Genomic DNA, 26,516 nt, shown 5'->3' with positions numbered 1-26,516 from the left:
AGCCTGAAATGTCCCCATTACCTTGTGTCCAAACCCAGCCACAAGGCCCAGCACAATGAAAGCCTTGCGCCCAGTCAGAAGTGATGATTCCCCCTCTGAATTCTCCTGTCACCTCACCTGTGTCTCTTGTCACTTCCCAGTGAGGGGTGTGTTGCTGTCGTCAGTGTTGCTGTTCTGGCTCTCACGCCGGGTGGGACTCTTCCAAGACCAGCCTGATCTGAGTGCCCCTCAGCTCCAGAGTCAGCTGAGGGCCTGGTGTGGAAGAGTTGGGAACATCTGAAGAGAATGAATGAGTGGTGAGAGGAGAGGACAGCTCTGTCTTCAGAGAACATTCTTTCCTTCTTTGGGAGTCTTGAGTGTAAACTCTGGGGTTAACCCACCTGGGGTCAAATCCAGGCCCTGCTGCACGCTAAGCAACCTTATTGTTCTGTGCCTCAGTTTCTTCATCTGTAATATGAGGGCACAAGTGGTGCTCACGCTCTGGGGTTGCTGGGAGATTAAATGGGCTCTGATGCTGCCTGTGAGTGCCTCAGGAGGTTCACACCACAGTCTCCCGGTCTGACCAACCTGCAGGGATTTACAGCAGGAATCCTGCCCTCCTCCTTCACCCTGGGCTTCAGCGTCACATTATTGACCCATTATCGAGTCGTTGCTAAGTCCCTTATGTCTCTCATGATCTGGTGTTCTTAACCTTCTCTGGGTAAAGAGCATCTTGAGGATCTCCACCAGGGCCCACATGCTCATTGCTTGGCTGGGGTCTCCAACCTGCTGGCGTGGGAGTCGGGTGGGGTGGGGGGTTCAATGTCTGCCTGCAGGGCCCTGACTGAGTGGGGCCTGAGCAGCAGGGCCAGGACTAAGATGAGGTGAGTAAGGCACCCCAGGGAACAAGCTGAAGGAGGCACTCGTGCTCATGTTGGCACAAGTGCAGTGTCAGCACCTGAGTAAGTGGCTCCTTACTTTTTGAACCCTAGGCCCCTATTCACCCTAGCTTACTCCTGGCTCTAATAGGTGAGCCCCCACGGGAGGGCCTGTGGTATGAAGGCTGCTCTCCATGCCACATGGGGGAGAGACTGAGTGCAGGAGAAAGATCCCAGGATGGAGCCAGAAGAAAACCTGGGGAACCACCAGACAGGTGATTTGGCTGAGGGTGGGCACAGGAGGGCCACCTGAAGTTTCTGTAGCTGCCAGCAGGTGGCAGCACAGACCGGCATTGGAGGCCGGAAGGCAGATTGGGCAGCCAGGTGGGCAGTGCCTGCTGGGTGCCCTTTTGGGCCCCAGCATCCTCCTGTTTCTGGGGCTTATCTGAGACTCCTTTCCGGAATGGTGTAGGAGAAGAATCGAGCCCCTGGCTCAGAGCCTGATGACCCCACTCTCTGAGTGCTGGATCTCTTCCTCCGTAAGATGGGTGACAGTAAGCCCTTGTGAATGACACTGGGAATAAAATGAGATTGTGCCAGGATGGCGCCACTCAAGGGTAACTGTTATTAAGACTGGATTCTGGCCCTTGAGGTAGCCCAATGCCCATTTCCAAGTCCCCTTCTGGCCACTGTCCAGCTGTGCATACCTGTGAGGTGAACGGCATTGCAACTGACAGTGGGGAAGACTGACCTGGCCTTCCCTCAACGAGCTGGTCCACTGTGTCTGGCACATGGCATGAGTTCAATAAATCACATGTCATTATTATTACTATTAGTATTATGGGCATTGTTATTACCCTGAGCTCCTTTATCTCCTGCTGCACCCCAGCAAGGGAGTGCCTACTCCTCTTAACCTAGGCCTCCAACAGAAGTGCACTAAGGGCTGGCTGGGTGGGAATGGCCAGGGTGAATACATCCCTCCTCTCCTGTTTGACCAGTGGACAGAGGGACAGGAGGCCCGTCAGCTGTAAGGGCCAAGACATCTGCTGTTGTCCCCTCTCTACACTCTCCCAGACCCCGGGGGAAGCTGGGTGTAAAAGACGCTGAGGGGACTGGCTGGGCCTCAGCCTGGATGTCACTGGGAGACACAGGAGAGGGGCCAGCAGGTGGGCACATTCATCCACGAAGCCTTCTAGGAAGGCAGGAGCTGGACTAGTGGTGTGAGAGATTGGCAGACTGGGTGCTCCTTGGCAGTGATCTGTGGAACTTTGGCAGCCCCAGGTGGGAGATGCTGGCATCCAGCAATTGCACATCAGAACAGAGGGCTGGCAGGCAAAGCTGTGGGCCCTCCCATTCAACCCCCTACACACACACCTGGAGGATACAGGGCTAGGATCCAGGCTGCCATGGAAGCTCAGAAGTGACCCAGTCCTAGCCCTGGCCTTGGAAAGCTGAGCTGAATCTGTGGCCCTTTCCCTGAGATGCCTAGGTGCAGGGAGCTTAGGGACATGCCCAGCCTCCTGCCAGGCTAAAGGGAGGCCAGAGACCAGGAAGGTGGGGTCTTGGAGCAACTTGGGCCACCCTGGTGGGTGCAGGCAGTGTTGCTTTCCTGAGAGACTCCATGTCAAGGCCTGCCCAGGCCACATGAGCTGTGAGACCTGGGCCCAGGTTGTACCAGGTTCAAAGCCCGGCCCTGATGTGCCCTTCACCAGCTGTACATGGAGTCCTGGGCTGCTTTCCCCTTGCTCTCAGTCTCAAGGTCCTCACTTATGAAATGGGAGTGAGACAGCCCACCTTCCCTAGCCACTGAGGGCATCAGAGATGATGCGTGTGAGTCCCGAGCTGAGAGAAGCTCTGGGCCTCCCTCCTTTCCCTGACACCCGACCCACAAAGGAACCCCCAGCTTACCACATTCGTGGATCCAACCAGGCACCCAGGGAGTCACCTTCCAAGTTGAACCCTGAGAGAGAAGGGAGCCCCTCAAAGCTGAAGGGAAATCTGAGAAGCAGGGCCTCCTCCCCTGCCCAGCATGGAAGGTCTCTGACACAGACCACATTCCCCGGGACAGTGGCTGGGAAAAGAAAACCCCCTTCCCAGACAGATTTCAGCCCCACCTCCCCTCTGCTCCCCACACAGACCCCCTCCTGAGATGAGGGCTCTAGACCTGGGGTTTTCTCTGCGATGGAGGAGACCACCCCTGCTTCCTGTTCCTCCTCCTGCAGACTTGCTGTCCTTCCTCTAGCTCTCGCAGGTCTGGGTGTGTGTTGGGGGGTCTGCCCCCTGGGGAGAACAGACACCTGCCCTGATCTTCCACTTGCAGAACCGAAGCTCCCAGGATGTGGGGTGGGGGACGGGGACCCCTGCCAAGGGACTCTGAGGTGGGGGTGAGAGAGGTGCCAAAGGCAGACCCGGGCCCAGGTGGGATGGCGTCCTCGTCTCACCCTGCTCCACCCCACCTGAGGGGTCTCCATACACCTGATGCTCACACACTTCTTGTTCATTTCTCAGCATCTCTGGCCTTTCAAGAGTGTCCTCTGCATGGCCATAGATGCCCCTGCCTGCAGCTACCCTCTATCCCGAGCCCTCAGAAGCCAGGTGGGATGGGGATGCTGGACCAGCAGCTCCTGGGGTTCCCTCAGACATCCTCAGCCAAGGCCCTCCACACTGAGGCCTGCTATGGGTGCAACTGGACAAGACAGGGAGGAGGTGTCTGCCCCAGCCCCCAAACACCCCCAGGCACACCCGGCCCCTGTTCCTGCCTTCCTTTTCATATAGATATAGATATAAAGATATAGACATATGGTGTGTATGTGTGTATAACACACACACATACACACACTCAACCTTTTTTCCTATTTGACATCTGTCTCCTCCCATCTCAAATGGAGATGCAGAGACTAGGTTGGTTCACTGATAGGACTGTGGTGCTGGGCCCACGTTGGGGCTCGGTGATGTTTCTGGAAGGAATCCACAGCAAGGTCAGACTGCTTTACTGGAGTTTCTGGGCTCGCCCCCACAAGGACTTTCCTTTACATTCTGAAGGTGTCCCTGGTGTCTGCCTGCAGCCAGGCAACGGGATTATTCTATTCACTTCGACTCAAAGGTGACACTTCACCATATTAAACTAGAGGATGGCCTCCTCTGAAGGTGCCCATCCACATCCACCCTGACACCACCCACTGCAAACCGCAGCAGCTTCTGCCCTGAAGCCTGGGTCACTATTCATAAGGAGGGGTTTCCCTTATCCCTGTGTGTCTGTGTCAGGTAGGGGGCATTTCCCAAGGGCTCCCTCTAACAGTCATTTCAGGGGCCATAATGGCAGCAGCTCTGTGGCTCTCCATCTGCCTGGCTGAGGGCAGTGAGGAGAGGCCTGGTCAGCCTGCCAGGTCCATAGTCACAGGAGGACGTGTCAACCAGAACCTTTTACCCCAGTATTTATTGATCCCACACTCTGTGGAAGACCTGGGAACTTGTGGGGAATTTGGGTTTCCTCCAGGACTGGGAAAGAGAGCTAGAAAACAGAAGGTGGGTGGGAGGGAAGAGGAGGTGACTGTGAGGCGACAAGAGATGAAGAAGCGGTCCCCATCACCCATAGAAAGCTGCCTGGTGTCCATCACCTAGCCAAGCCCACCCTCAGGGAAAGGAACATGGGGCAGGCAGTGGGAGAGAATGGGGACAGGGGTCCTCCTGGAGCCCCCAGCCCCAGCCCTGGTCCCTGGGTGCCAACCTTACTCTGCAGGCCCTGGTTTTTTAGGGCCCCTCAAACATTGGGTCTTCTGCAGCTTCCACATTCTTGGGCTGAAGGGCTATCCAACAGCATGGGGGCACACAGCCCATGCTCCCTTTCTCCTCTCCCTCCATACCCTCAGAAACCCTTCTGCCAGTCCGTTAAGGGAAGGAGACCCCTCCCCAAGACCAGGATTGTTGCTGACAGGCCCGGCTATCTAACCGTGGGTGTGGTTAGACACACACGTGTGGGTGGCCCATGGGGTGCTTGGGGCTCTCATCCTTACCCAAGGCCCTGTCCCACAGCTCCCACCTCCAGCCCAGCCCTCCACCATGGAACTGGGGGGCTCACTCCCTCCTTGTTTCCATTTATGCTTGCCTGAAGGCTCAGCTTTCTAGGGGAGGGTCTGGATGTCACTTAGAGTCCTGGTTTGTGGAACTTTCAGTACTAAAATTGGGCAGTTGTGAGAAAACCAGGACAGTTGGTCACCCTAGTGTCATTTTCCTCCAAACCCTTCTGAACCCTGCAGGTGGGTTCCACACACATAACCCTTATGGCTTCCCACCCTACCCATCCCGTGTGTCCTTGTGTTCTGGGAAAGACCACATTATTTTGTTCCCTTTTGTTTCAGACCCAGCTCCTTTGGGTCCTGAGGTGCCATACCTCCCCCTGGCCCTTAGGGATCATGCTCTCTCCCTCCTCTGGTCCCACAAGGTCCTGTCCAATTGGTTTCACCACCCAAGGGGATGGCAGGCATTGTGACCCCATTCCACAGTTAAGATGCAAGGCTCCAGAGCAGCCTTGAACTCAGGACCAGAGGCATTTCATCAGAAAGATCAAGGGAAACCAACTGGGCTGCCACCTCATAGCTGGGATCCAAGTGACTATCCCCTGCCCCCCAGAGCCCCTCACCCATCCTGCTACTCCTGGGGTTTCACACCCCAAGTGTCACAGGCTCACACTCTCTTCGTGTAAACATCTTAATTACATCTTTAATGCTTTCACATGGAGATGCTGTGAGTTAAATTACAGCTTCTGTGCATTCTAAATTACCCACAGCCCTCCAGTTGGCTCAAGTGCTAACATATTTATAGCATCTAGAGGAGGGAATAAATCCAGAATCTTCCCCATGTGGGCCTCCTAGGCCCTCACATCCTGACACGTGGTATTTGCCCAACAGAAGATTTGTACATGCCGCCCCCGTGTCCCCTCCAACCAGCGGAGGACCGAGAAGGTGGTGAGGCTGGGCATAGGGGCATGCTTCTGTGCATGCTCATGTGCGCATGCATGCCCAGCATAGAAAAAGTGCCCAGCTTTTGGGGTCTGGCTTGGCCCAATGTCTTTCCCAGATCCCCTAGACTGGTAGAATTCCTGAGGGGCGTGGCGTGGGTAGACAACGGGTGGGTGGGCTGTGTGATCAAAAAACAGACTAGACTTTTTAGCTGTTTCCCAAGGGGTCATCCCCACCCCGTTTCAGGTAGTCAGAACATCCTCTGCTAGCCCACAGCCTGTGACTACTGCCCTCAGACCAATAGCTTCTCCCCCAACCCCAGATCTCCAATATACACCAGGACAGGGAACCGTTTTCAGAAGCAGGTTCCCTGGCTTTCAGAGCCCAGAGAAGAGATGTGGTGGGCAGCAGAAGCCTTGCCTTTGCGTCCTTCTCCTTTCAGTCCCTGAACATCAAAGGCAGAAAAGGTGGCTACCCTGATGCTCCTCCACATACCATGGGGTGGGGGTCGATTCGGAGGGTAAAGCCAATGCAGAGGGTCTCCATCCTGGCCCCTGTGCTGGGACAGGCCCACACGGGCAAGTGGGCACATTCATGCACATGCATGAGGCCTTTCTGCAGGTCTGGGCACTGCATCCCTCCACACCAGTTCCCCCTCTTCCCCCTCGGCTCCCAGCCTAGCTTGGGTCCAGCTAACAGCTGGCTGCCAGGGAGGGGTGGCTGGGAGACCTCATGGGCCCTCTGGAATATGGATGGATCTTGGGTACAAGCAGCCCTCCTCCTGGCATCCTTGCCCACTGGGCAGTTTTAGCTCCATCCCTGGGCCTCTCCCAGGGTGCCACCACACCCTGTCCCCAAGACCTGGGTGGTTGCCTCTCCCCATCCCAGAGGAGGCTCTAGATTCCAAATTTCTCCACACGTTTCCTCTACATTAGAGGAGCAGACCCTGATGTGAGGGGTCTGGGCAGGACACAAAGAAGCCAGCAGTGACTCTCAACCTCCCTGACATAAGGGATGCCCTCCATGCCAGGGCCCTCAGATCAGGGATCATCACTGGCCACATGCCCAGCCTGGCCAAGGGCCTCTCTTATAGCCTGGAGAGTCAGCAGGTGGGTCCTCGGAACAGCTGGGGCCTTGGCACTGCAGGTCCTGAGAGTAGGTCTTAACAATCACGGAGTGGGCAGCTCTGTGGGCACTGTGGCAGGTATCTTCATCAGAGGTCCAGGCCTGTTCCCAGGCCACTCATGCATGGATGGCATTGGCTACGTCAGTGAACACCAGCCGGCTGGGCCTCTGCAGTGGGCCTTGAGAGGGGAGAGTGGTCTGCAGAGAGACAGTCAGGGGCTTCAGGGACCTTGACAAAGGCCATGCACTCCCTGGCCCAGTCACCTCCTCCCTTGCTTCCTGGTGTCTGCTTGTGCTTGGCACCAGCTACACCTTCTGCCTGGAATGCCCTCCCTGCAAGCTCAGCCTAGAAATATGACCTGGCCCCAAGGTTCCTCCCCCCACAGCCATCCCTGGCTTACCCTGCCACCTCAGGTGGCTGCAGTACTTACCCTGTGGGCCCAGAGGCTAGATTAATTATGCATACACCACTCTCTCCAGCAGAGGGGGCTCACTTCTGCACCCCCTAGCCCCAGCACAGGGCTGGCACAAGGGAGGTACATAGGAAACTACTGTCAAATGGTCAGTAGTCCCATGGGCTGGATGGACCAAAGTTCTCAGCCCAGTTTCCCGAATATCCCAAGGGGGAAACACGTCCTGATCCAAGTTACACAGAACTTGGTGGCAAAACTGGGGGTCTCCAGACTCCCAGCCTGGACTCTTTCTGAATCCAGTCTCCCAAATCTGTCTCTGGAAGGGCCAGACCCCGCAACAACCTGTGGGGTCAGGGCAAGGAGGTATGTAAAGGGGCTTTATGGGTCTGGGAAGACCAGGCCTCCTCATGCTCTGGCCCTTGAGGATTTTGGGGACTGGTGGCAGGTGGCCAGGCAGCCCAGTGGCTCTGGCAAGATGACCACACAGGTACTTGACCCTTTGGACATAGGAGGCCAGTCTGACTGGGGTCTTCACCTGCCAGGGATCTGTCAGTTACTAGGAGCCCACCAGTCTACTCTGAGATACCACTGCCCCAGAGTCTGACCCCAACCTCAACCCATTCAGGACCAGGGACCCTCAGGCAGCAGAGGAACCCAGGGTCTCAGCCCCCAACAATCTCTCCCATCAGTCCTCTCCTGCTTTCCTAGCCAGTACATGGGGGCACATAGGGCAAGATTTAGGATTTTCATTTGTAGATGAGAAGACTGAGGCTCAGAGAGGCCAATGGGGTTTCCAAGATCACCAGGCTATCTGGGCACAGCCAGGCTGGACCCCAGGGCTGCCCCAGCCTAGCCTTGTGCAGTGAGTCCGTGGCTGGCCATGGAGCAATTCTACCAATTTCTAAACAAACCTGACAAAACCCATATACCCGACAGCTGTCACCTGACCACATGGCAGCTGCTGCAAAGCTGTATGAGAAAGGAGGGAGGGTGGGGGTGGGAGAGTCCTGAGCAGGCTGCAGGCTGGGTGGGGAGCCTGCTCATGCCCACCTTGCCCTGTGTGGCCTGCGCGGAGGCAGCAGCCTGCACAGAGGCAGCGTCCCGCCCGTATTCCAGCAGCTCCTGCTCCAGTTCATCTTGTTCCTCCGTGGGGTCAAAGTTGTACATGGGCATGAGCTGGTGGCGTAGCTTCTCAAGCCTGGGGGTAGGGGCAGAGGCTGCTGGGGACAGGGAAGCCCCTTCCCCTCCCACCAGCCCTCCAGGCCCTGCCTGCTGACCAGCTGAGCCACAGCACACAAACATGTTTAGGGTCCTAAGATTTCCCTTGGGATTAAATAAAAGACATTTTCATACCCATAGTACCAGCTTGACCTCTCAGATGAGTGGCCTGCGAGGGATAGTTATGCACTCCTGGGACCAGAAGGGCCCAAGAGCCACAGAGCTGTTGTCCATAGGGTGCACGGGGACTGCCTAGACTAGGGCCTTGTGTGATCCACAGCCCCCAAGAGGCCTGGGTTGGGGGAGGGAAGTTGGTGGCAGTTAGCTCAGGGCAATGGGGCAAGTGTGGCTCAGCCCTCCCCAAGGGAAAGTGGTCATCCCCAACCCAGAGTGGGCAGAAGAGGCCCTGACCAGGGAGGGGGCCCTGATGGTGGGGGACTGTCCTTTCCCACCAGCATCCCTGGGACTGTCCATGGGCTGGAGTTTGGAGTGGCAGCTGGGGAGTTACCTCTTCTTCTTCCTGATGTACAAAACCTGCAAGAGAATGAGCAGCATCAAATGGCCAGGAAAGGAGGCTCTGTTTAACCCAGCAGTCCCCCAGAAGAGGGGACTTTCTGAGGCTAATGAACAGGAGAACTGTGGCTCCCCAAGTCCTCAGGAACCTCACCCCAGAAACACAAACATCCTTCATTTGCGCCTCCCTTTGATGTTTATTAGATACTGACAGTGCCTAGACTCAGAGGTGGGGAGCAGGCCTGCCCTCGAGGAGCTCAGCATAGGAAAACCACACAGTCAGGCCTTGCTGGGGGGCTGGTGGGCCCCATCTCTGCCAATACTGCTTGTAGCCCCAGGAACTCAGCACCTACCTGGGGCTCCTCAGGACTGAAGGGAGAGGGGAAGTCTTCGGCACACCCCCTCCTCTCAACTCTCTCCAGGCCCAAAGTCATGTATCGGCAAAAAGAACAGGGACAGGCAGTGGCCAGACTCTGCAGGGCAGTGACTATGCAAGGCTCTGGGTTGGGTTCCTAGGGCTTCCATGGGAGGCTGATGGCCCTCAGTGGACAGGGGCTGGAGAGGAGGGCCTGAGGCCCTGGGCATCAGCCCAGGCCTAACTCCAGAACCTTGAAGCTGGAGGAACCTAGGAAGGCCCCTGGATCCTAACCCCCATTGTACCGACTTGAAGATAAAGGCCTAGGCAGTCTGAGATACATCCAAAGCCCAGGGGCTCTGGGCTGGAGCAGGAAATCTGGCTACAAAGCACTGAGGGGAGGGAGGAAGAGGGTGAGACTCAGGTGACCACCTGGCAGGGACTCTAGGGACCTCTGCCACCATCTCGCTCTTCCTTAAACTGGAGGTTTCTGACTACCAGGAGCATGACCACTTTTGTCTGGGGGAAAGCCACATCCCTAGAGTCTGTCCCAAACCTTCTGTGGTTCCCACACCCTTTCAGGCCCACTCACAGCTTGAATTTGGTTTGGTTTCCAGCCTGACTCAGAGCTCCTTCTGTTGCTCCCTTCTGAGGGACCCCAAAGCCCTGGAAAGAAACTGAGGTACCCCTTGCTCCCCAATGCCCTCCAAGGGGTCACATGTGGGCAGTGCCCCTTGCTCTTCTTTGGGTGGGATACAACAGGAGCTTCAGGTTTCTTGCCTGGCCCCTACCCACCCTGAACCAGTGGCTCCAGCCCAGCACCCTGTACTCCCTCGCCTCTCAGCCCTGCCCCAAACCCTCCTCCCTGCCCTTGGCCCAGTGGTATAGAAGGATCTTCAAGAGAGGCCAGAACCTTTATCCAATCTCTACGCCTTGCCTCTGCTGCCCCCTCTGCCCCAACTATTTACACCTCCCCCACACACATACCTTCCTTTTCAAATCTTCCCTACCCCTCACCATTCAGCTGCAGCCCCATCTCCTCCAGGAAGCCCTCCATGCTCCTCCTGTGTGAGGCACACAGCTTGGTATTGATTTTTCCTCCTTGTACCCAGCATGACCTGGCTCATGGTTGGCATGAGGTGAGAGGAAGCAGCACTCAGAAAACATCTCTGGACCTGTCCCCTGGTACCCAGGAGCTGTTTCCTGCCCTCCACTGCCTTTGCCTCTTTAACTCCCTGCCTCTCTTCTTTTGACAAGAAGGCCGTCCACCCTGGCCCTTCAAATCTTCCTCTAGAACAAAGAGTAAGGCAGTCCCTCAAGTTCCTGGGACAAAATCTTTCACCAAGAGTTACAAGGGCAGATTCTAGGCCCTGCTTTGCACCTGAGTTTAGGATGTCTTGGTCTGCTTAACTGCTGCAGGGGAAACACTGGCGTTCTGCCTCATCCCCTACCCAGGAGACTGCTGAGGCCCCAGCCTCACTCTGCGTGTTGCATCTTGGCCCTGTCTGCTGGCCAGCAGTTGTTCCCTGGCAGCAATCTGGAAACTGCAGGGCCCATATGGCGACCTCGGTTTAACAACAACTCCAGCCAGGCCATGGAGGGAACATCCATACCCCTATTTGTCAGAGCAACATGCTTTTGAGCCTAAGGCCAGCCATCAGAGCCTGTGAGGGGCAGTAGGCAGGATGCCACCATTGCCAGGCCCACTGGGGGACCTCAGATGCACCCCTACCCTTCCTGGTCTCAGCCTGCATGATCTCCAGTGATCCCTCAGTGACATTTTGAGTGTCCAAGTATCATCTTAGGGGGAAAGCCTGTATCTTCAGGGGCAGACACCAGATCTGGAAGCATCATATCCACCATCGGGATGGTGCAGCTCTCACCCCAGGTCACCTCCATCCTGATATCTGCCCAACTCTGCCCCTTCTCATGACACTGAAGCCAGGCCTGCACCTTGAGGTCTCAGCTCTAATGTTGCCTCCTCAGTTGTCCCTGACTGCCGAGCCTAGAAAGGCCCCCTGCCCAATTCCCCAACCCAGTCTTCATGGGCTTCTCTGGGCACCCTTGGTTTTACCTGTCTCCCACTCCCTGAGAGAACCACAGGGCAGGAGCTTCTCTCCCTAGTTCCTGTGGTCCCAAAGGCTTGATCCAGGGCAGGTGCCTAGTAAATAATTGCCAAGTAAATAAAGGAATGAACACTGCCAGCAGCCTGCCATGTCCGGAGCATCCCACCCAGACTCTGCAGCCCACGATCTATCCCAATCACCTTCTGGCCTCTACTCTTATTGCATCCCACACTCACTCACCTCACTGTCTGCCTGCTGCTCACAGAACCTCCTATCTTCTCTAAACTTCTGCCCATCAGAACCCCCCACCTGGAACACCCTCCTCCCCAACTCCTCTGTGACCTTCATGGCCCAGCTCAAAATGCCATGTATTCCTCAGCACCTTCTCTGGTTCTTCCAGTCAGAGGCAGCCTCTTTGGTCTCTGGGCCCCAATGCACAAATCCCTGGGGGAGGGGAAGATTGCACTATCATTAACAGACAATTGTCTTCTGATTAGAATCTCTAATTTCTAAACACTGACTACCTTCCTCCAACTGAGGGCCATCTGGGCCAGCCCCAGCCTGCCCCAGCTCTCACCATGGCCACAGCCAGGCCAATCACTGTGATGATCCCAAAGGACAGAAGCATTGTGCCCACGCCGGCCGAGCCACCAGCCACATTAGGGATTCTGGTGTCATTAAAGCTGGTGGCTTCTGGGCTGAGGGTGGTGGTCTCAGAGGCTGGCCCATCTGTGGCAGGCTCCAGGGCAGGCTCCAAGGTGGGTGGGCGGCTGCTGAACCAGCCCCTAGCAGACGGAATCCTGGAGTTCATGCTGCCTCTGAGACGGCCCCTGCTGAGAGACTGCTTGTGGTCAGTCAGCCTGCCCAGTCACTTCTGACATCAGGATTGTTCCAGCCTGTGGCCCCCACCACCCATGCTGGCAGCCACCTCCTTGGATAAAGGGAACTCCCTGCCTCCGTGGGTGCTAGAAAGGAAAGAATAAAAACATGAGCCTGAGGATGGGACTTGGTTGTGAGATGAAGTCTCCCTAAGTTCTGAAGGCACTGGGGAAATAAAAGTTCGAGGGCAAGGGCAAGTTCAGGGAACATCAAGACATGTGCTTTACATATCCATGGTTCCCATGTGGATTTAGGAACACAAAAATGAAGCCCTGCTCCCTCTTTGTGGGTAGGATGATCATAGTGAACAGACTTGGAAGATATGAAAGGCAGTGGGGAGGTTAGAAAGAAAAAGTTTCTTCCCTGTGTAATACCCCACCTCCACCCCCTACTCCCCACGCTCCTCCCCTCCTCACTCCCTGCCCCCCATAGCCCTCACCTCCTGCCCGGGGAAAAAAATACTGCAGCTTTTTCCTTTTCTGGAGGGAAACACTGGCCCAAGGGGCAGACAGGCCTATCTTTGAATTCCAGCTCAGCCACTTAACTGGATGACCCTAGGCAAGTGTCTCCAACTCTATGTCTCAGTTCTCCTGAGTCCAAGGTGGGGATATTAAGAATGCCTCCCTCACAGGGTCATAGGGTCACTGAAATGTCAGGATGAACCAGTCCCCAGAAAAGACGTAGCTCAGCATAGCCTCTGCCCACAGTAAGCACCCAATAAATGTCAGATCTTCCCTCTTGTCCAACCCAGTTAGGAAAGGGGGAGCCACCAAGCCCCTGGACCCAGCCCGCTGTGTGGTCCAGGCTGTGCTTGGAGTGGGGGTGGGGACAGGTGCGGAGAGACCAGAAGACAGGAAGGAGAGGGAGGTTAAAGTCAGTTCCTCTGGCAAGGCTTCTCTGCAGGCTCTTGGGGTCATTGGATCCCCTATAGGAGAGCTAGGGGCTGCCAGGGACAAGGAGAAAAGCAAGAGAAGCATATCTTCTGAGGCAGGGATGGAACGCCATCAGGGATGGAACTCTAACATGCTTCTCCTCCCCTTCCCTCCTCCCTCAGGAGCAGAATATGGGAGATATATCCAGCCCAGGATGTGGCTTAGGTCTTCCCAGGCCAGAGGGCCCGGGTAAGGCAGGATGGGAAGGGGCCCCAGCCAAGCTGCAGAACGGCAAGCCTAGGGAGAGGAGGGATACACAGCTCATGCTGCACGCATACCTCCTTGTGCTAGCTCGTGGGTATATGTGGGTATATGTGGTCCCTCCCTGTGCAGGTGCATGGGTATGTGTGAGGTGTGCACACACCCATGACGGCCCCTTAGGAAGGGGCAAGCGTGACAGAGGGACATGGGATGGGAGAGGCTCATCCCTCTCTGCCCTCTCCCTCCACTAGTCTGGGAACACCAGGAGTCCCAGATTCTTTCTTGGCTCTGCCACTGACCCCAGGCGTGACCTTGGGGCAGCCCCTTAACTCTTGCTCTGGGGCTCAGTTTACTCCTCCATCCAGAGGAGAGAAAAGGCCCTGCTCATCACTGTCCGGGACTGTCTCAGGATTCAAACAGCAAGAGAAGGAAGCCAGGGTGAAAGGGGTCGGAACGACCTCTGAGAACCCGCATTCCGTTCTCCACCGAGTTTCTCAGTCCTCCCTGCCCCAATCCCCATCCCGCCTCCGCGACTGTGATTTCTCCATTCTTGCACAGAAGCGGCGACCTCAGCACTTACTTAATCCTCTCTGGGGCGCGGAGCTAGCCGGAGAGGCTAGGGGTGGTGGTGACCGGCAGGAGGCCGGGGCGAGGGGTAACCCCCAGGCCCCAGGATGAGGGGTGGCGGGTCCAACCAGAGGACCGCCCTCTCTGTCTGCTCCAATCCGCGGGCTGGGCCTCGCTACGGCCCACCGCCCGCAGCTGCGAGCACCTGCTGTGCCACCTTGGGCCGGGACAGGCAGGGCAGGGACCCACGGCGGGTCCGCGACGTTCCAGCGCCCCTCCTCGCTGCGCGCTCCTTGGCCCCGGCCTCCGATTGGTTGTCAGGCCCAGAACCCGCCCGGCATTGGCCCGCTCGCCTGTCGCTCGGATCTGGTCCCGTCCCCAGCAGGAGCCGGGAGCCAGGTCGCAGTTCTCGGCGACCACCCCTCACTCCCCGGGTCCTGTGCCGGAGTAGGGCAGTGGACCGTGGGTGGCCAGCCCCTTCCTGGGCAGAACTCGGGCCCCCGGCCGGCAGGGGCTCCACCTCCGCCAGGACACTAGCCCTCCCATAATGCAGGTGGACGCGCGAGGCTTGGGGAGAGCACTGGACTGGGAGTCCTCAGGCCTGCTTTGAACTCTGGCTCTACCTTCTACTGGCTTTGTGATCTAGAGCAAGATGCGTTCCCTCCCTGGGTTTCGGTTCCCTGCTCAGATGGGCTCGTGATAATGACACCCACCCCGGGCAAGAAATGGGGCATCTTCAGAGAAGTTGGGAGCGGGATGGTATTATTATTGGAGTCGTATTATTGGGCACCCCAACTCAGGCAAGTCTACATATACGCCTCACAGCCTCGATCCAGGGCGAGATCGTCTGAGGGGAGGGGCCTTCAGATACCATCTAATCCTCAGGTTTTCAAAGGAGTTCATGGGGATTACTGGAGAACGTTGTTAGAAACACAGATCCCCGCAGGGCCTCAGGTCTGGAATGGAGTCCGGGAAACTGCATGTTTAATAGTAGTTTAGTTATCAGTGATCTAGTTAACAATAGATTCTGGGGGCAGGGGGCGTTGGCAGGCCACACTTTGAGGGATTCTGCCATGAATTTTATAGAAGGAGCAACTGAGGCCCATCGAGGGCCAGGCACCTGGACAAAGCCTCGCGACGAGTTGTCAACAAAGTCAGCATTCAAACCCTAGTTTCCTACGTCCGGTTTCGAGCTCCCTGCTCCAAATCCTAAAAGGCAAGCTAGAGTCAAGAGCGACGCTGAGGTCCAGTCGCCACCTGTCCCCGCCCGCACTCAGCGCAGCTCGGGACTCTCCCTCAGCCAGGTCTTGGATACTGGGTCCCGCCCCCAAATTGGTACCCACCCCCAACACTGGGACCCGCCCACGTGCAGCTCTACCAGCTCGCAGGTTCTGCTAGGTCACGCCCCTGGGCGTCTCGCCTCAACAGTGGAACCCAGGGCCGGCTGATGACAGGTCTCTGTTCGGGTTGGTTACACACCGCCTCGGCTGGGTACCCAGACGCCAGCTCGGAGCAGTCACTGCAGGCTGGAAGCCTTATCCCTGCCAAGACCTTCAGGAAGACTCGCTGGTCCGGGTCCCGAGGGAGCAACCATACACGCGTCCATGCACGTTCCGGTCCACTGTTCCTAAGGGCGTGGTGGGCGTGGCGTTCACAGCCTCCACTACTGCCCGCCGAGGCCTCCCAAGTGGAACCCAGTGGCCCTAGGAACCCTGGAGCTGGGCCACGGGGTCTGCCCGAGCCCTTTCTCAGCTGCGCCGACCCCGGAAGCAGGGCTTCGGAGGGAGCTCGCCGCGGACCCACGCCCGTCCCGGAGCTCCGGGCCGGTTCTCCACGTCCGCGGACGCGTGGAGGAACCCTCAGGCGACTATGCGCTACAGGTGGGGCTTGGGACGGGGACGCTTGGACTGCAACACCCTCGAGACGCCCTATCCCCCGATGGACAGGTGGGGAGACAGGCTTGGAGAGAGGCGACCTCGCCTGGGTCATTAACGAAGCCATTCGGGACTGAGAAGGAAGCTGGGCCCTTGACTTCAGGCTTCAGCTCCTCCTGGGGCAGCGCTCAGGTGAACAGAACCGCCTCTGAAGTCCAGAGGACCTGGGTTTCGGTTTTGCCTGGCACATTACCTACCTGGATCACTTTGGACAAGTCGCCTCCCATCTGGGAGCCTCCTTTCCCTCTTTTATTGTCTCTGAAAATGTGGCCCCTAGCAGATCCTCAATAAATGCTAGTTTGGACCTTGGTCAGTGTGAAAAGAAAGGGGACCACTGATTCTAAACCTTCAGTTAAACTTGCTTGTTATAACTTAAATATAAAATGAACAGATTTTGTAAATTTTTTAGCTGGCAATTTATGCTAACATTTCAGATTATGGGTTAAATTGGGGAGGTGGTGTTTCAGCATACAAATCAGTGACAGGGCATGCAAAATGTCAAAAGCGAAACTCCCAAGCAAAGGTGATCTCCTCCCACTTGAATTACTAGTTAAGAGCATATAACACTGAGTCCCTCCTGAGTGCTCACCTGGCTCCCAGGCCCTTGACATTCATTGACTAATGCACTGTTTGCTGTGGAATTGATGTTATTTTCCTCATTTTTATGGATAAGGAAACTGAAACTCAGAAATAGTGACTTTCCAAAGATCACACACATCTGTCCAACCCCTAAGCCTCGGTGTTGACCCACCACCAGCCCATTTATTAGCAGGGACTGCTTCAGCCAAAAATGTGAAGAAAACACCACTGGCCAAGAGAAGAAGAATCAGATAGGTGGGTGAGGGTCTAAAATGGAGTCAAGGAGGTGACAGAGCAAGAGTATGCCCTCTCTCGGGCAGCAGATACGAGGGGAATGGGTCACATAAGACTCAGCTGCTTTCCTGGTTCTCCTTCCCCCTTCCAGGGTGGCAGCCACATCTGAGGACCAGAGCCACTTTGAGGAGCCAGGATCTGTGACCTCTGCTGGTCCAGCTGGGACCAGTGACTATTCTAGCATCTGACATCACCAGGAAGACTTGGGGACCTGGGAGTGCTCAGAGGAGCCTTCCCCTGAGACATGAAACTTTGGGGCCGAATGCTGTGGGCCCTCCTTTCTGGCTCGGGGAAGAGGGGAGGTACTCGGGGCTGGGCCTCCAGCTCATGGCGACCCCATCTGCCTCTGGCTGGGTTGAGTGCCACAGAGCTGGTCAGCCACTGGACGGCAGTCTTTGAGAAGAGGGGCATCCCTGAGGCCCGGGAATCCAGCGAGTACATTGTGGCTCATGTCCTTGGAGCCAAAACAGTTAAGTGCAGTGTTGTCAAGAGGGTAGGAAGGAGGGGGAGAGAGGACTTGGGGAAGAGACATTCAGGCTTTTCTACCCCACTGAGGGTGCTGAGTTGAAAGCCATGGGACTTTTCTGAAGGAATGTCTTGGGCAGATACTTATTCATTCACCCAACAAACTATTACAGTGTGTGCCAGGCATTAGGGATTCAAGGATGACCAGAAGTGGCCAGTGTTGGGCCCACAGGCATTATCCACATAAGAAACCTGGGTCCGGGGAACCAGCCACTCACATTCTCTGTGGGACAGTTTCAGAGCCTGAGGCCAGTACTTTGGACCCAGCCCCTGACCCCTTGGCAGCTACAGTGCATCGAGGAGCTGAGTAGCCGCCGATTGCAAAGGTGAGCATTCATGGGCCAGACCTGAAGGCTCTGTGTGGGGAGCAGGGGTCCAGCTTCCCCCAGCCCCACCAAGTTCATGGTCAGGGAGGAGGAAAGTGTCCAAGGACCAGGGAGGTGTTGAGACGACAGAGTGAAGAGAGGGGAGTCAGGATAGTAAATAGGAAGAAGGAAGGGAGGGAGGGAAGACCTTGTCTAGGAGTCCGAGGCCACAGGAGACATGACTCTACCTGACACTTTTGTCCACAAGTGGTATCCCTCGATCCAGGGATGGTCCTGTTGGTCTAGGCTCTGGCACTGATGATCACCCAGCTGCCCCCTTTGTAGGATGCCTGTGCAGTACATCCTTGGTGAGTGGGACTTTCAGGGCCTCAGTCTGAAGATGGCGCCCCCAGTGTTCATCCCTCGGCCAGAAACAGAGGTAGGTGTGCCACCGGGCTAGGACACCTGTTTTGCCCCAGACTTCCTCCAGGGGGCGGTGGGGCCCCATGACTGCTGTTTTTAGAGGCAGTGCCCTTCTATAGTGGTGTCTCCTGACTGGCTAGGTATGTTGGGCTAAGAAGACAGGTCTCCTGCTGGCCTTCTTGACTGTTCTCACATCCCAAGCCCCCAGGGCTGGCAGTGCATCAGGGTGCCCCAACTAGTGCTGCCCACCAGGTGCTTAGCTTGTTCCTGTCATTTCCTTAGGAGCTGTCCTGTGGGCCCATGGCCTGCCTAACCCACGGGAAACAAATGCCCTTCTCCTCCTCAGGAGGCCTGAACAAAGTTGAGAGTCCTCCAGTTGGACATCTGGAAGCCTGGTACAGCTTTGCAACCATGGGCAGGTCACTGCCCTCTTTGGTCCCAGATGATGAGAGGGTTGGGCCTTCACACCAGGGAATCTGTGACTTGGTGGTCCTTTTAAATCCACTGTCTGGTCAGTAATCAATTGTGACCCTCAAATTACTAGGACTGGGGAGTGTGTAGCCCCAGAATATTGTCCCTTGGTGAGGCACCATGATCCTGGGAGAGATGCTTTCTATGGCCCTTCTTGGGCTTCCGCCTGACCTGGTAGGTGGCAGAGCTGGGAGCCAGAGAGAGCAGAGCAGGTGGATGGGACTGGGTGGGGGCTGGTGGGCAAGTCTGGTTCTGAGAAGGAGTGTTTCTAGAAAGGCACCTAGTCACACAGACATTCCTGGGAAGGATCAGGTTTCATCCATCTGCCCCAGACAGGGACACAGAGGCCTTCTTCACTTTCCAGCCAAGAAACCCTCAGACCCCACTCACCCCCACATCTTGCAGTTGGGAGGCCAGGTCCTCACCTCACTGCCCAGTGTCAGTAGGAAGCCTGAGACCTTGCTGAAGTCACAAGGCTGCTGAGCGGGGAGCATGGGGACAGCACTTGCACATCTTGACTCCCAGGTCAAGGCCCCATGCTTTACATGGGGCTGCCCCATCTGGCATTGGATGAGCTGGAATAGGTTGCAGAGACTCAGAGAAGGATGTGGCCTGCCACTTACAGACTTTTGAGAGGCCATCCTGTGGGCTCCCCCAAGCACGTGACCTCTAGCCAGGAGGTCATTCACTATCCCTTAAGGCTGCCAAGGGGCAGGGCATGGGAGGGAAGCTACCATGATGACCTTTAAGTCCTCTCAGAGCTGACCTGGCACCAGCCATATGTTCCAGTGTTGAGTGTGGACTTCCAGCTCCCATGTGGGCCCCCCCGCACCTTTCCTGGGTAGGTCTGGACCAAGAAAGTAGCTCTGCTGCAAGGGGCAGGGAGTGGGGAGGAGGGAGGCTGCGGTTGGGAAGCTGGGTCCTTACATCACTGTACAGACATTTCTCAGAACTTGTCAGGTTCGCCCCAATGTGAAGCCGCATTGGGGGTGTCTTACCAAGAACTTGAGAGGACGTGGCCTGTGGCAGGAGTGGGGAGAATGGGTGCAGAGGAGGGATCACAGTGCCTGCGTTCTCTCTATCCATTGAAGGGCAGTTTCTGATGATAGGTGCAGAAGTCTGAAATGCAAAGTTGTAGGTGGCATGTGGCCTGACGAGTTGGGTTTTCCCTGGGGGTGGGAAGGTGGCTCAGTCCCCTGCCTGGCAGTGTATACAGTGGGAAACCCAAGGCTGGGAGTGTGAGCCATTCCCACGCAGGCTGGTGAGGTGAGGCACTGTGGGGTGTGGGAGACTCAGTGCCTTGTATGTGATTGGATTGAGGGAGGCAATGCCATCTTCCTGGGCCTGTCCTACCAGGGATATAATCATCATGGAGGGTGCTCATGGCACCCAGGTCCTGCTGAGGCCTTAGGCCAACCTCTTGAGGGGGTTGTGGAGTCTTGTTGAGGCATTGGCTCCAGGCAGAGCTGACAACTGCCTGCTCCCTGCCTCCTTCCCACATACCCATCTGCCCCCACCCCACTATGTTCTTGGATTCTTCCCTTGTTCACCTGGAAAAGGTGCCCTGGATCTGTGACAAGCTTGGCTTTCAGCCTCCCTTAAGGAGCCTCTAGCTTTAGGCTGAGGAAGGTCCTTCACTGGGTAAGGAAGAGAGAGTTTCTAGACTTCTTGGGGATGGTCTTCCTCCCTATCCTCCAGGTGGTCTCACAACCAAGATGATTCTCCCATGGTCTGAAGCATAGGGGAGAGGCTTCTCCCTTCATACCCTGCCCAGTCTCTTACCTTCACACCCTGCCCAGGATGGCCATTCACTTATGTGGCGTGTCTCTGAGGTTGGGGGTGTCTCTGTGAGGTGGCTGGCCAACATGGCTGGCTGAAGGGTCATTCTCCAGCCAGAGTAGGTCTGTCTGTGGCCCGGAAACCAAGAGAAGCTCACACTGCTGACAAGTCTGAGCTAATCCTGCCGGCTGCTTAGTACATGGCCTCACCACTGAAACCACAGGCTCTTGGCCACAGCCTTAGATTGCTTACTCTGTGCCAGTCCCAGTGCTGTGGGCCCAGCTTGCTGCCAGCACCCCAACAGTCTCCAGTAGTGCCTGGGAGCGAGTGAGAGGAAGCCCTCTCTGGTTGAAGCCAGGCTCCCTCACCCATAGGCAATAGTTTGTCTGGTGAGGAAGGGGCTTGGGACAGGAAGGGTTGGACCCAATGGCTAAGTTCTACCTGTCTCGGATTTGGTACCCTGGGATTTGGGGAGCCCATAAGGATGAAATGCTTTTTGGGACTCAGCACTGAGGAGCTTATGTGAAAAGTGGATCTGAGTGATCTGGAGCCTTCTGCTCCATTGGGCCTGACTATTGATATTTGGGGCTTGGGGGAACCTGGAGGTCTGAGACTCAGAGAGTAGCTTCCCACAGCCACTGAGAGCTTGCTCAGCACTTGAGAAGTAGCCAAGAGGCCCCTCTGTGGGCCAAGCCCTGGCTGTGGGAGACACTGCGGTAGGTTAGATCCCTTGTCTTGCCATCATAGAGTCTTCAGTCTGGTAGGAGAGGCAAACCCCATCCTAGACCTTAGGCTCCCGGTGAGGAAAGCCATGGTAGAGAGAGCCTGGTGGGAGGTTGAGGAAGCCTTCTGGAGGAAGTGGACCTCTTTTCAGATGAGGGAAGCACCCACCTGCTGACCCCTCCACCAGTTCCCTGAGCCAGCCCTTCCTGGCACCCCAGGAGTCTTGAGCCTCTTGGGGAGCCTCTCCTGCCCTCATCCAAAGGGATGCCTTTGAGAAGGGACTACACTGCTCTTTCCCTGCTCCATATCTGGCTACTTGGGCCCCTACTCACTACTGGTTAGAAACATTTTGGCCAGGGCCGGCCTGGTGGCACAGCCGTTAAGTGTGCACGTTCTGCTTTGGCGGCCCAGGGTTCACTAGTTCAGGTCCCAGGTACGGACATGGCACTGCTTGGCAAGCCATGCTGTGGTGGGCGTCCCACATATAAAGTAGAGGAAGATGGGCACGGATGTTAGCTCAGGGCCAGTCTTCCTCAGCAAAAAGAAGAGGATTGGCAGCAGATGTTAGCTCAGGGCTAATCTTCCTCAAAAAAAGAAAAAAAAACCATTTTGGCCTTTGGGCAGCAGCAACCCTCCGCCTTCACCTTTACCCTATATTGACTCCCATGCAGTCTGTGGAGGTGGCAGATGAGCAGGTGAGACTTGAAACCATGTTGGTTACAAAGTGACTGTCTGAAATTGTTCCCCTGCTGCCAAGGCAGGTGTGGTGCAGTCAGGCACCTCCCATCACGCCATGCACCTCACCCCATGCCCTGTGTGTGCCATAGCCCCCTTTAGACCTGGGGCTCAGGCAGGACTGTTTTCTCCCTTTCCCCCAGTCATGGGGATTCCCTGTCCGTTTGGCCTAGGATTCTCTCTGGGGGCCTCCTACGCTCTCTCTGTGAAGAAGCTGGGGACACACTGGCCCCTGATTCTGGGCCACCATGAGCTGCAGGCTAGGCTTCAGGTGGCACCTTGACCCCTAGGCCTCAGTTTCCTCAGGGGCTGGTTGTGAGGATCCAACAGATTCGTACAGGGGAAGCTCTGGAAGCAGGGCCAGGCACAGAGGGAGTGGCCAGGAACCATCAGGTATGGTTCTTAGCATTGTTGTGAGCATAAAACAGGAGGATATCTGTAAAGGGCTTAGCTGGGGTTTATTGAACACTCACCATGTACCCGGCATGGGATCAGTGCTTCACAAATGCAGTTCTGATTAATCCCCCTCACCTGCCAGTGCGGTGGGTTATCCTCAACTGTGTTCATGTTTACACATGGGGAAACGGAGGCATGGAGAGGCAGAGTGACCTGCCCGTGGCCTCAGCTGACATGTAGTTCAGACTGGCTTTGGTTACCCCCACTCCTACATTGACACAAAGGCTATCTATGCTTTAGCCTCTGTGCCAAGACTTCCAGGGGCCAGGTCAGCACTAACTCTGATCCAGACCCCTTTGCCACCCAGGAGCTGGTTGAATGGGTACTAGAGGAGGTGACCCAGAGGTCCCACGTGGTGGGAGCCCAAGGTGGCCCCCTCATCCTGGAAGTGGGCTGCGGATCAGGAGCCATCTCCTTCAGCCTGCTGAGCCAGCTCCCTCAGGTGAGCCCATTCTGTATCCCTCCACCCCACCCTGGGTAGACTGACTGGCACTTACCGTCCTTCCTGCTGATCCCTTCCCCACCCGTCTCTGCTAGAAGCACTTGAGGGGAAGTGACTAGAAATAGGGGGACCAGGCTGTCCCTAGGCACCATGATCATAGCCTCTAACTCCCATCCACTTCTGTCTGGCCAGGCCCTGGCCACAGAGTGGGAAAAGCTGTTGGGTATTTCCCTCATCTTCCAGTAGGGGTTGGAGGAGCACTCTGGTCCCTAGGCCTGGCTTCTCCCATCACCTTGCATCCCACGTACCCTTGGTTTGTTCTTGGGGCAGAGCCGAGTCATTGCTGTGGATAAGGGAGAAGCTGCCATCTGCCTGACCCATGAGAACGCTCAGAGGTAGGCGGGCTGGGGGGACCAGAGGGTCAGGGTAGGGGGAGTCGGACTTTGGGGCCTGATCAACCCTATTCAGGTATCAAACCCACCAATTTCCACTCTATGGGTGTAGCCTGACATGGGTTCCACAGGGTTACAAATGGACAGTGAGTACCAGGTATCTTGCTGGTCCAAGAAGGGTTTATTCTCCCAGTCCTTGTAGCCAGGGGTAGGAGTCTGCCCTCCATGCTCACCCTCACCTTCCCATCTCTCCAGGCTTCAGTTGCAAGACAGGATTCGGATCATGCCCCTCGATGTGACCTTAGGTACCTTCCCCACCCAACTTCCCTGGGGTGGGGATCCTGGGTATAGGTGCTGCTGGGTGGATGAGGCACTCTGCGGAGATGGCGGGAGGGCTTCCCCAACATGCATTCACACACACATGCACACGCAAGGGGTATCTCAGGCCAATCCTTGCTGAGGACAGGCAAGTCCCTTTTGCCTCCTGGGCTGACCTGACCCATGAGGGGACCAGCCACAGGGTCTTTCTTATCTTCTAAATGCCCCATAACTAATGAGTTTAACTAGGGCTTGATGGTGTTAAGAGATAAGCTGAAGCTCAAGAGAAAGCCTTTAGGACCAAAGTACTTGATTGCCATCCCTGCCCTCACCTGACCCAGGCATGACAGCTTGGCCATGGCCTTTAAAGAGTGTCCTTGGGGTTCTGGCTCCATCATGTACCTGCAGGATCCTTGAGCCTCATGTGTCCCCTCCATGGAGTGTGATAATACCTGGTATAGCACTTGGCAAAGGGTGGGACCAGTAAACAGAGCCACCATAAATCGACTGAGTGAGGCTGGGCCTGCTCTGCATGCACTCAATCCATGCTGGCTGTGAGGCAGAGTGTGGCATGCCCAGTGGGGCTGCAGAGGACAGAGGCTCTTGATTTGCCCAGGCAATCAAGAGGGCTTCCTAAAGGTGACACTTGAGCTGAGTCTTGCTGATTGAGGAGGTTTTTGACAGGAAGAAGAGAGGGCAAAGACATTCGAGGTGAAGGGCTGGGGTGTCAAAGCATACACATTCCCAGCCAGGCTGCTGGCTGGGGACCTTGAGCACTAGTCTGTAAGTCTGGCTCCTCAGGTCCAGAGACAGGCCCACAGTGTAACATGGGGAGAGGGACTACCCAAGGGACATGGTGGCAGGTGGAGCTACCACCCTTTACCTCTCATTCTCTGCTGTTTTCCCTTTGCCCACAGAGGGGAACTGGGCACACTTTGTGCCCTGGGGCCCCATGGACCTCATTGTCAGCAACCCTCCCTACGTCTTCCACCAGGACATGGAGCAGCTGGCCCCTGAGATCCGCAGGTGCAGAGTGGCATGGGACAGGGAGACCAGGCCTGAGAAGGCCTAATGGAATGGGTCGGCCCTGGAGGACCACACCATCAAGAGGGACAGGGAGGGTGGGGGCGCTAAAAGGGCCAGTGGTATTGAGAGAGGCTCACTCTGGAGCTCACAGACCTCCTTGGGTTCAGCTTCTGCCTTCCTATACAAGACCACTGGACCTCTCTGAGCCTCATTTCCTACCTCTGAAAGGGGAGTGATAGAGATTTGCAGGGCCATAGGGAAGACTCAGTGATGACTGAAATATCAGATGCAATGCAGCATACATAGAAGGTGCTCAAATGGGTGCATCATTTTACAGAAGACTGAGGCCCAGAGAGGGAAGGTGCCTTGTCGAAGGTTGTGTGGGGGCTTAGCAGGAAAGCTGGGCCTAAGTGCTCCAGGCTTTGCACTGAGCCATCCTGTTCCCAAACACGGGCTAAGAACCAGGGGTAGCCCAGGAGCCCCTGGACGAGGCAGCGGTAATGTGGGTCAAGGTACTGGCTCCCCCTTTCTGGACTCTCAGGCATGTCAGGGCCAGTTCCAGCATACACACATTGTTTTTCCCAGACCATGAACAGGAACAGCCTAGTTGTGGGGAGACCCTCATGTCATGGGGGCTGTCAGTCAGTGAGAGTCACTGAGCATGCCCAGCACTTCCTGGTAAGGTGCTGCCTATAGGAGGTTGGGGAATCAGAACTGCCATCATTAGAGGGCCCCCTCCTCTGAGTCCTCAGACTTTCCTCTCAGGCCAGAGTGTAAGTTCCATGGGACTCTTTTTGGGGAGGGCCCTGCTTAGCTTTCCCAACCTTTCAGACGTACCCTATCCAGGCTCTCACCTCCCACTTGTTTTCCCTTTCAGCTATGAAGACCCAGCAGCCCTGGATGGTGGAGAGGAGGGCATGGATGTCATTACCCACATCCTGGCACTGGCATCTTGGCTCCTGAAGGACTCTGGGTATGGATGGAGCGGGTCTCCTTGGTCTGTCCCCAGCAGCCTCCTCCCTTCCCACTGTGTACTGGGCCTACCCTGGCAGTCATTCTGTCCCTACCCTTCCCAGTCTGGGCAGCCCAGAAATGCAGGTCCCAGCACTGCCTCGTGGAGCTGACCCATTTCTCCCTAATGTAGAAGCATCTTCTTAGAAGTGGACCCAAGACACCCAGAGCTCATCGGCAGCTGGCTTCAAAGCCGGCCTGACCTATCTCTTGATCTTGTGGCTGTGCGCAGGGACTTCTGTGGGAGGTAAGGCCCTGTCCACCCCCGAGCCCCAAAAGGTATGTTGGTCCTTCCACTCAGATCATCCACAGCTCCGGCTGTGGAGAGAGTGTACTATTTCCACTTTCTGCTCATTCCCCACTGCCCAGGCAGTAACTAGCCCCTTGTCCTTGTCTCCTTAGGCCCCGGTTCCTGCATATCCAGAGGTCTGGGCCACAGCATGGCTGCCCCACAGATGCCTGGCCAGGGCCCCAGCCTCCCAGAGTGCCTGGCTGACACTTCCTCCTGGAATGCTACTTGGAAGGAAGTGGATGGCACCTTCCAGAACCCCAGATGCTTGTGGCATTTCCCATGGCTCTGCGATTCCACATGCTCTATGTTTCTAGGAGACTTAGGAGTAGTCTGCCTTCCTGGGGTGGCGAAGAGCAAGGGCATCCATAGTTCTGCTCAGAAGCTGAGCACACCCAGATTCCCAGTCTGGCCCCATCACATCACATGATGGCCAAGGGCAGGTTGCCAGCTATTTCTGTGGGTGGAAATGCTCTGGGCATGTTGGGAGATATGGTCAATAAAGTGTGGAGAGACCGACAAGTAGTGACCTAGTGTTTTGTTACCATGATTTGTGGGTCCCCTGACCCCTTTCCCCCAGGCAGTGCTGGGGGTAAGGGCTTCCTTCTGGTGGTCAGTCTCCCACCTGGTGGAGACGTGCGAGAGCAGTGTGGAGGAAAGCATGTGGGTGCTCCTTTTGGCCTTGGATGCTGGGGACTGGCACTAAACATCTCACTTTAAGGGTTGACTT

General features: G+C 56.2%; 2 protein-coding genes across 8 annotated transcripts; one reads left to right on the top strand and one right to left on the bottom strand.

The window, feature by feature from the left end:
• Nucleotides 1-5,562: 5,562 nt before the first annotated feature.
• C1H3orf18 (chromosome 1 C3orf18 homolog) lies at nucleotides 5,563-15,569 on the bottom strand. 6 transcript variants are annotated; one of them, XM_046683816.1, is made up of 6 exons: nucleotides 15,463-15,569; nucleotides 12,083-12,470; nucleotides 11,514-11,600; nucleotides 9,080-9,105; nucleotides 8,404-8,551; nucleotides 5,563-7,138 (listed from the first exon to the last, which is right to left on the bottom strand). In XM_046683816.1, exons 2-6 carry the CDS (start codon nucleotides 12,314-12,316, stop codon nucleotides 7,058-7,060), a joined length of 576 nt encoding a protein of 191 aa, XP_046539772.1. In that variant the 5' UTR covers nucleotides 12,317-12,470; nucleotides 15,463-15,569; the 3' UTR covers nucleotides 5,563-7,057. The 6 variants fall into 6 exon arrangements, with proteins under 6 accessions (XP_046539772.1, XP_046539764.1, XP_046539788.1 ...); XM_046683808.1 differs by lacking the exon at nucleotides 15,463-15,569 and adding an exon at nucleotides 14,098-14,360; XM_046683832.1 differs by lacking the exon at nucleotides 15,463-15,569 and adding an exon at nucleotides 14,098-14,360 and having other exon boundaries at nucleotides 12,083-12,346.
• Nucleotides 15,570-15,831: 262 nt separating this feature from the next.
• Nucleotides 15,832-26,305, top strand: HEMK1 (HemK methyltransferase family member 1). 2 transcript variants are annotated; one of them, XM_046683787.1, is made up of 11 exons: nucleotides 15,832-15,964; nucleotides 16,983-17,360; nucleotides 17,651-17,742; nucleotides 18,067-18,160; nucleotides 22,616-22,750; nucleotides 23,081-23,145; nucleotides 23,398-23,447; nucleotides 24,378-24,486; nucleotides 25,364-25,459; nucleotides 25,631-25,744; nucleotides 25,900-26,305. In XM_046683787.1, exons 2-11 carry the CDS (start codon nucleotides 17,136-17,138, stop codon nucleotides 25,991-25,993), a joined length of 1,074 nt encoding a protein of 357 aa, XP_046539743.1. In that variant the 5' UTR covers nucleotides 15,832-15,964; nucleotides 16,983-17,135; the 3' UTR covers nucleotides 25,994-26,305. The 2 variants fall into 2 exon arrangements, with proteins under 2 accessions (XP_046539743.1, XP_046539752.1); XM_046683796.1 differs by lacking the exon at nucleotides 15,832-15,964 and adding an exon at nucleotides 15,974-16,852.
• Nucleotides 26,306-26,516: the final 211 nt, after the last annotated feature.

This window comes from Equus quagga, chromosome 1, assembly GCF_021613505.1.
Source record: "Equus quagga isolate Etosha38 chromosome 1, UCLA_HA_Equagga_1.0, whole genome shotgun sequence".
In the NCBI taxonomy this organism is placed as follows: domain Eukaryota; kingdom Metazoa; phylum Chordata; class Mammalia; order Perissodactyla; family Equidae; genus Equus; species Equus quagga.
The sequence above is the reverse complement of the archived record's forward strand: the minus strand, read 5'-3'. Positions and strand labels throughout refer to the sequence as shown.

What these genes read in the sequence shown, in the direction of transcription:
- C1H3orf18 (XM_046683816.1), bottom strand. Translation starts at nt 12,316, where the DNA reads ATGAACTCCAGGATTCCGTCTGCTAGGGGCTGGTTCAGCAGCCGCCCA. An exon ending in TTGGCCTGGCTGTGGCCATG is followed by an intron (nt 11,601 to 12,082) that starts GTGAGAGCTGGG and finishes ATTATTTACTAG; the next exon opens with GCACCTGCCCTGGATCAAGC. An exon ending in CGCAGGCCACACAGGGCAAG is followed by an intron (nt 7,139 to 8,403) that starts GTGGGCATGAGC and finishes GTCTCTCTGCAG; the next exon opens with ACCACTCTCCCCTCTCAAGG.
- HEMK1 (XM_046683787.1), top strand. Translation starts at nt 17,136, where the DNA reads ATGAAACTTTGGGGCCGAATGCTGTGGGCCCTCCTTTCTGGCTCGGGG. An exon ending in TCCCTCGGCCAGAAACAGAG is followed by an intron (nt 18,161 to 22,615) that starts GTAGGTGTGCCA and finishes TTTGCCACCCAG; the next exon opens with GAGCTGGTTGAATGGGTACT. An exon ending in TGCTGAGCCAGCTCCCTCAG is followed by an intron (nt 22,751 to 23,080) that starts GTGAGCCCATTC and finishes TTCTTGGGGCAG; the next exon opens with AGCCGAGTCATTGCTGTGGA.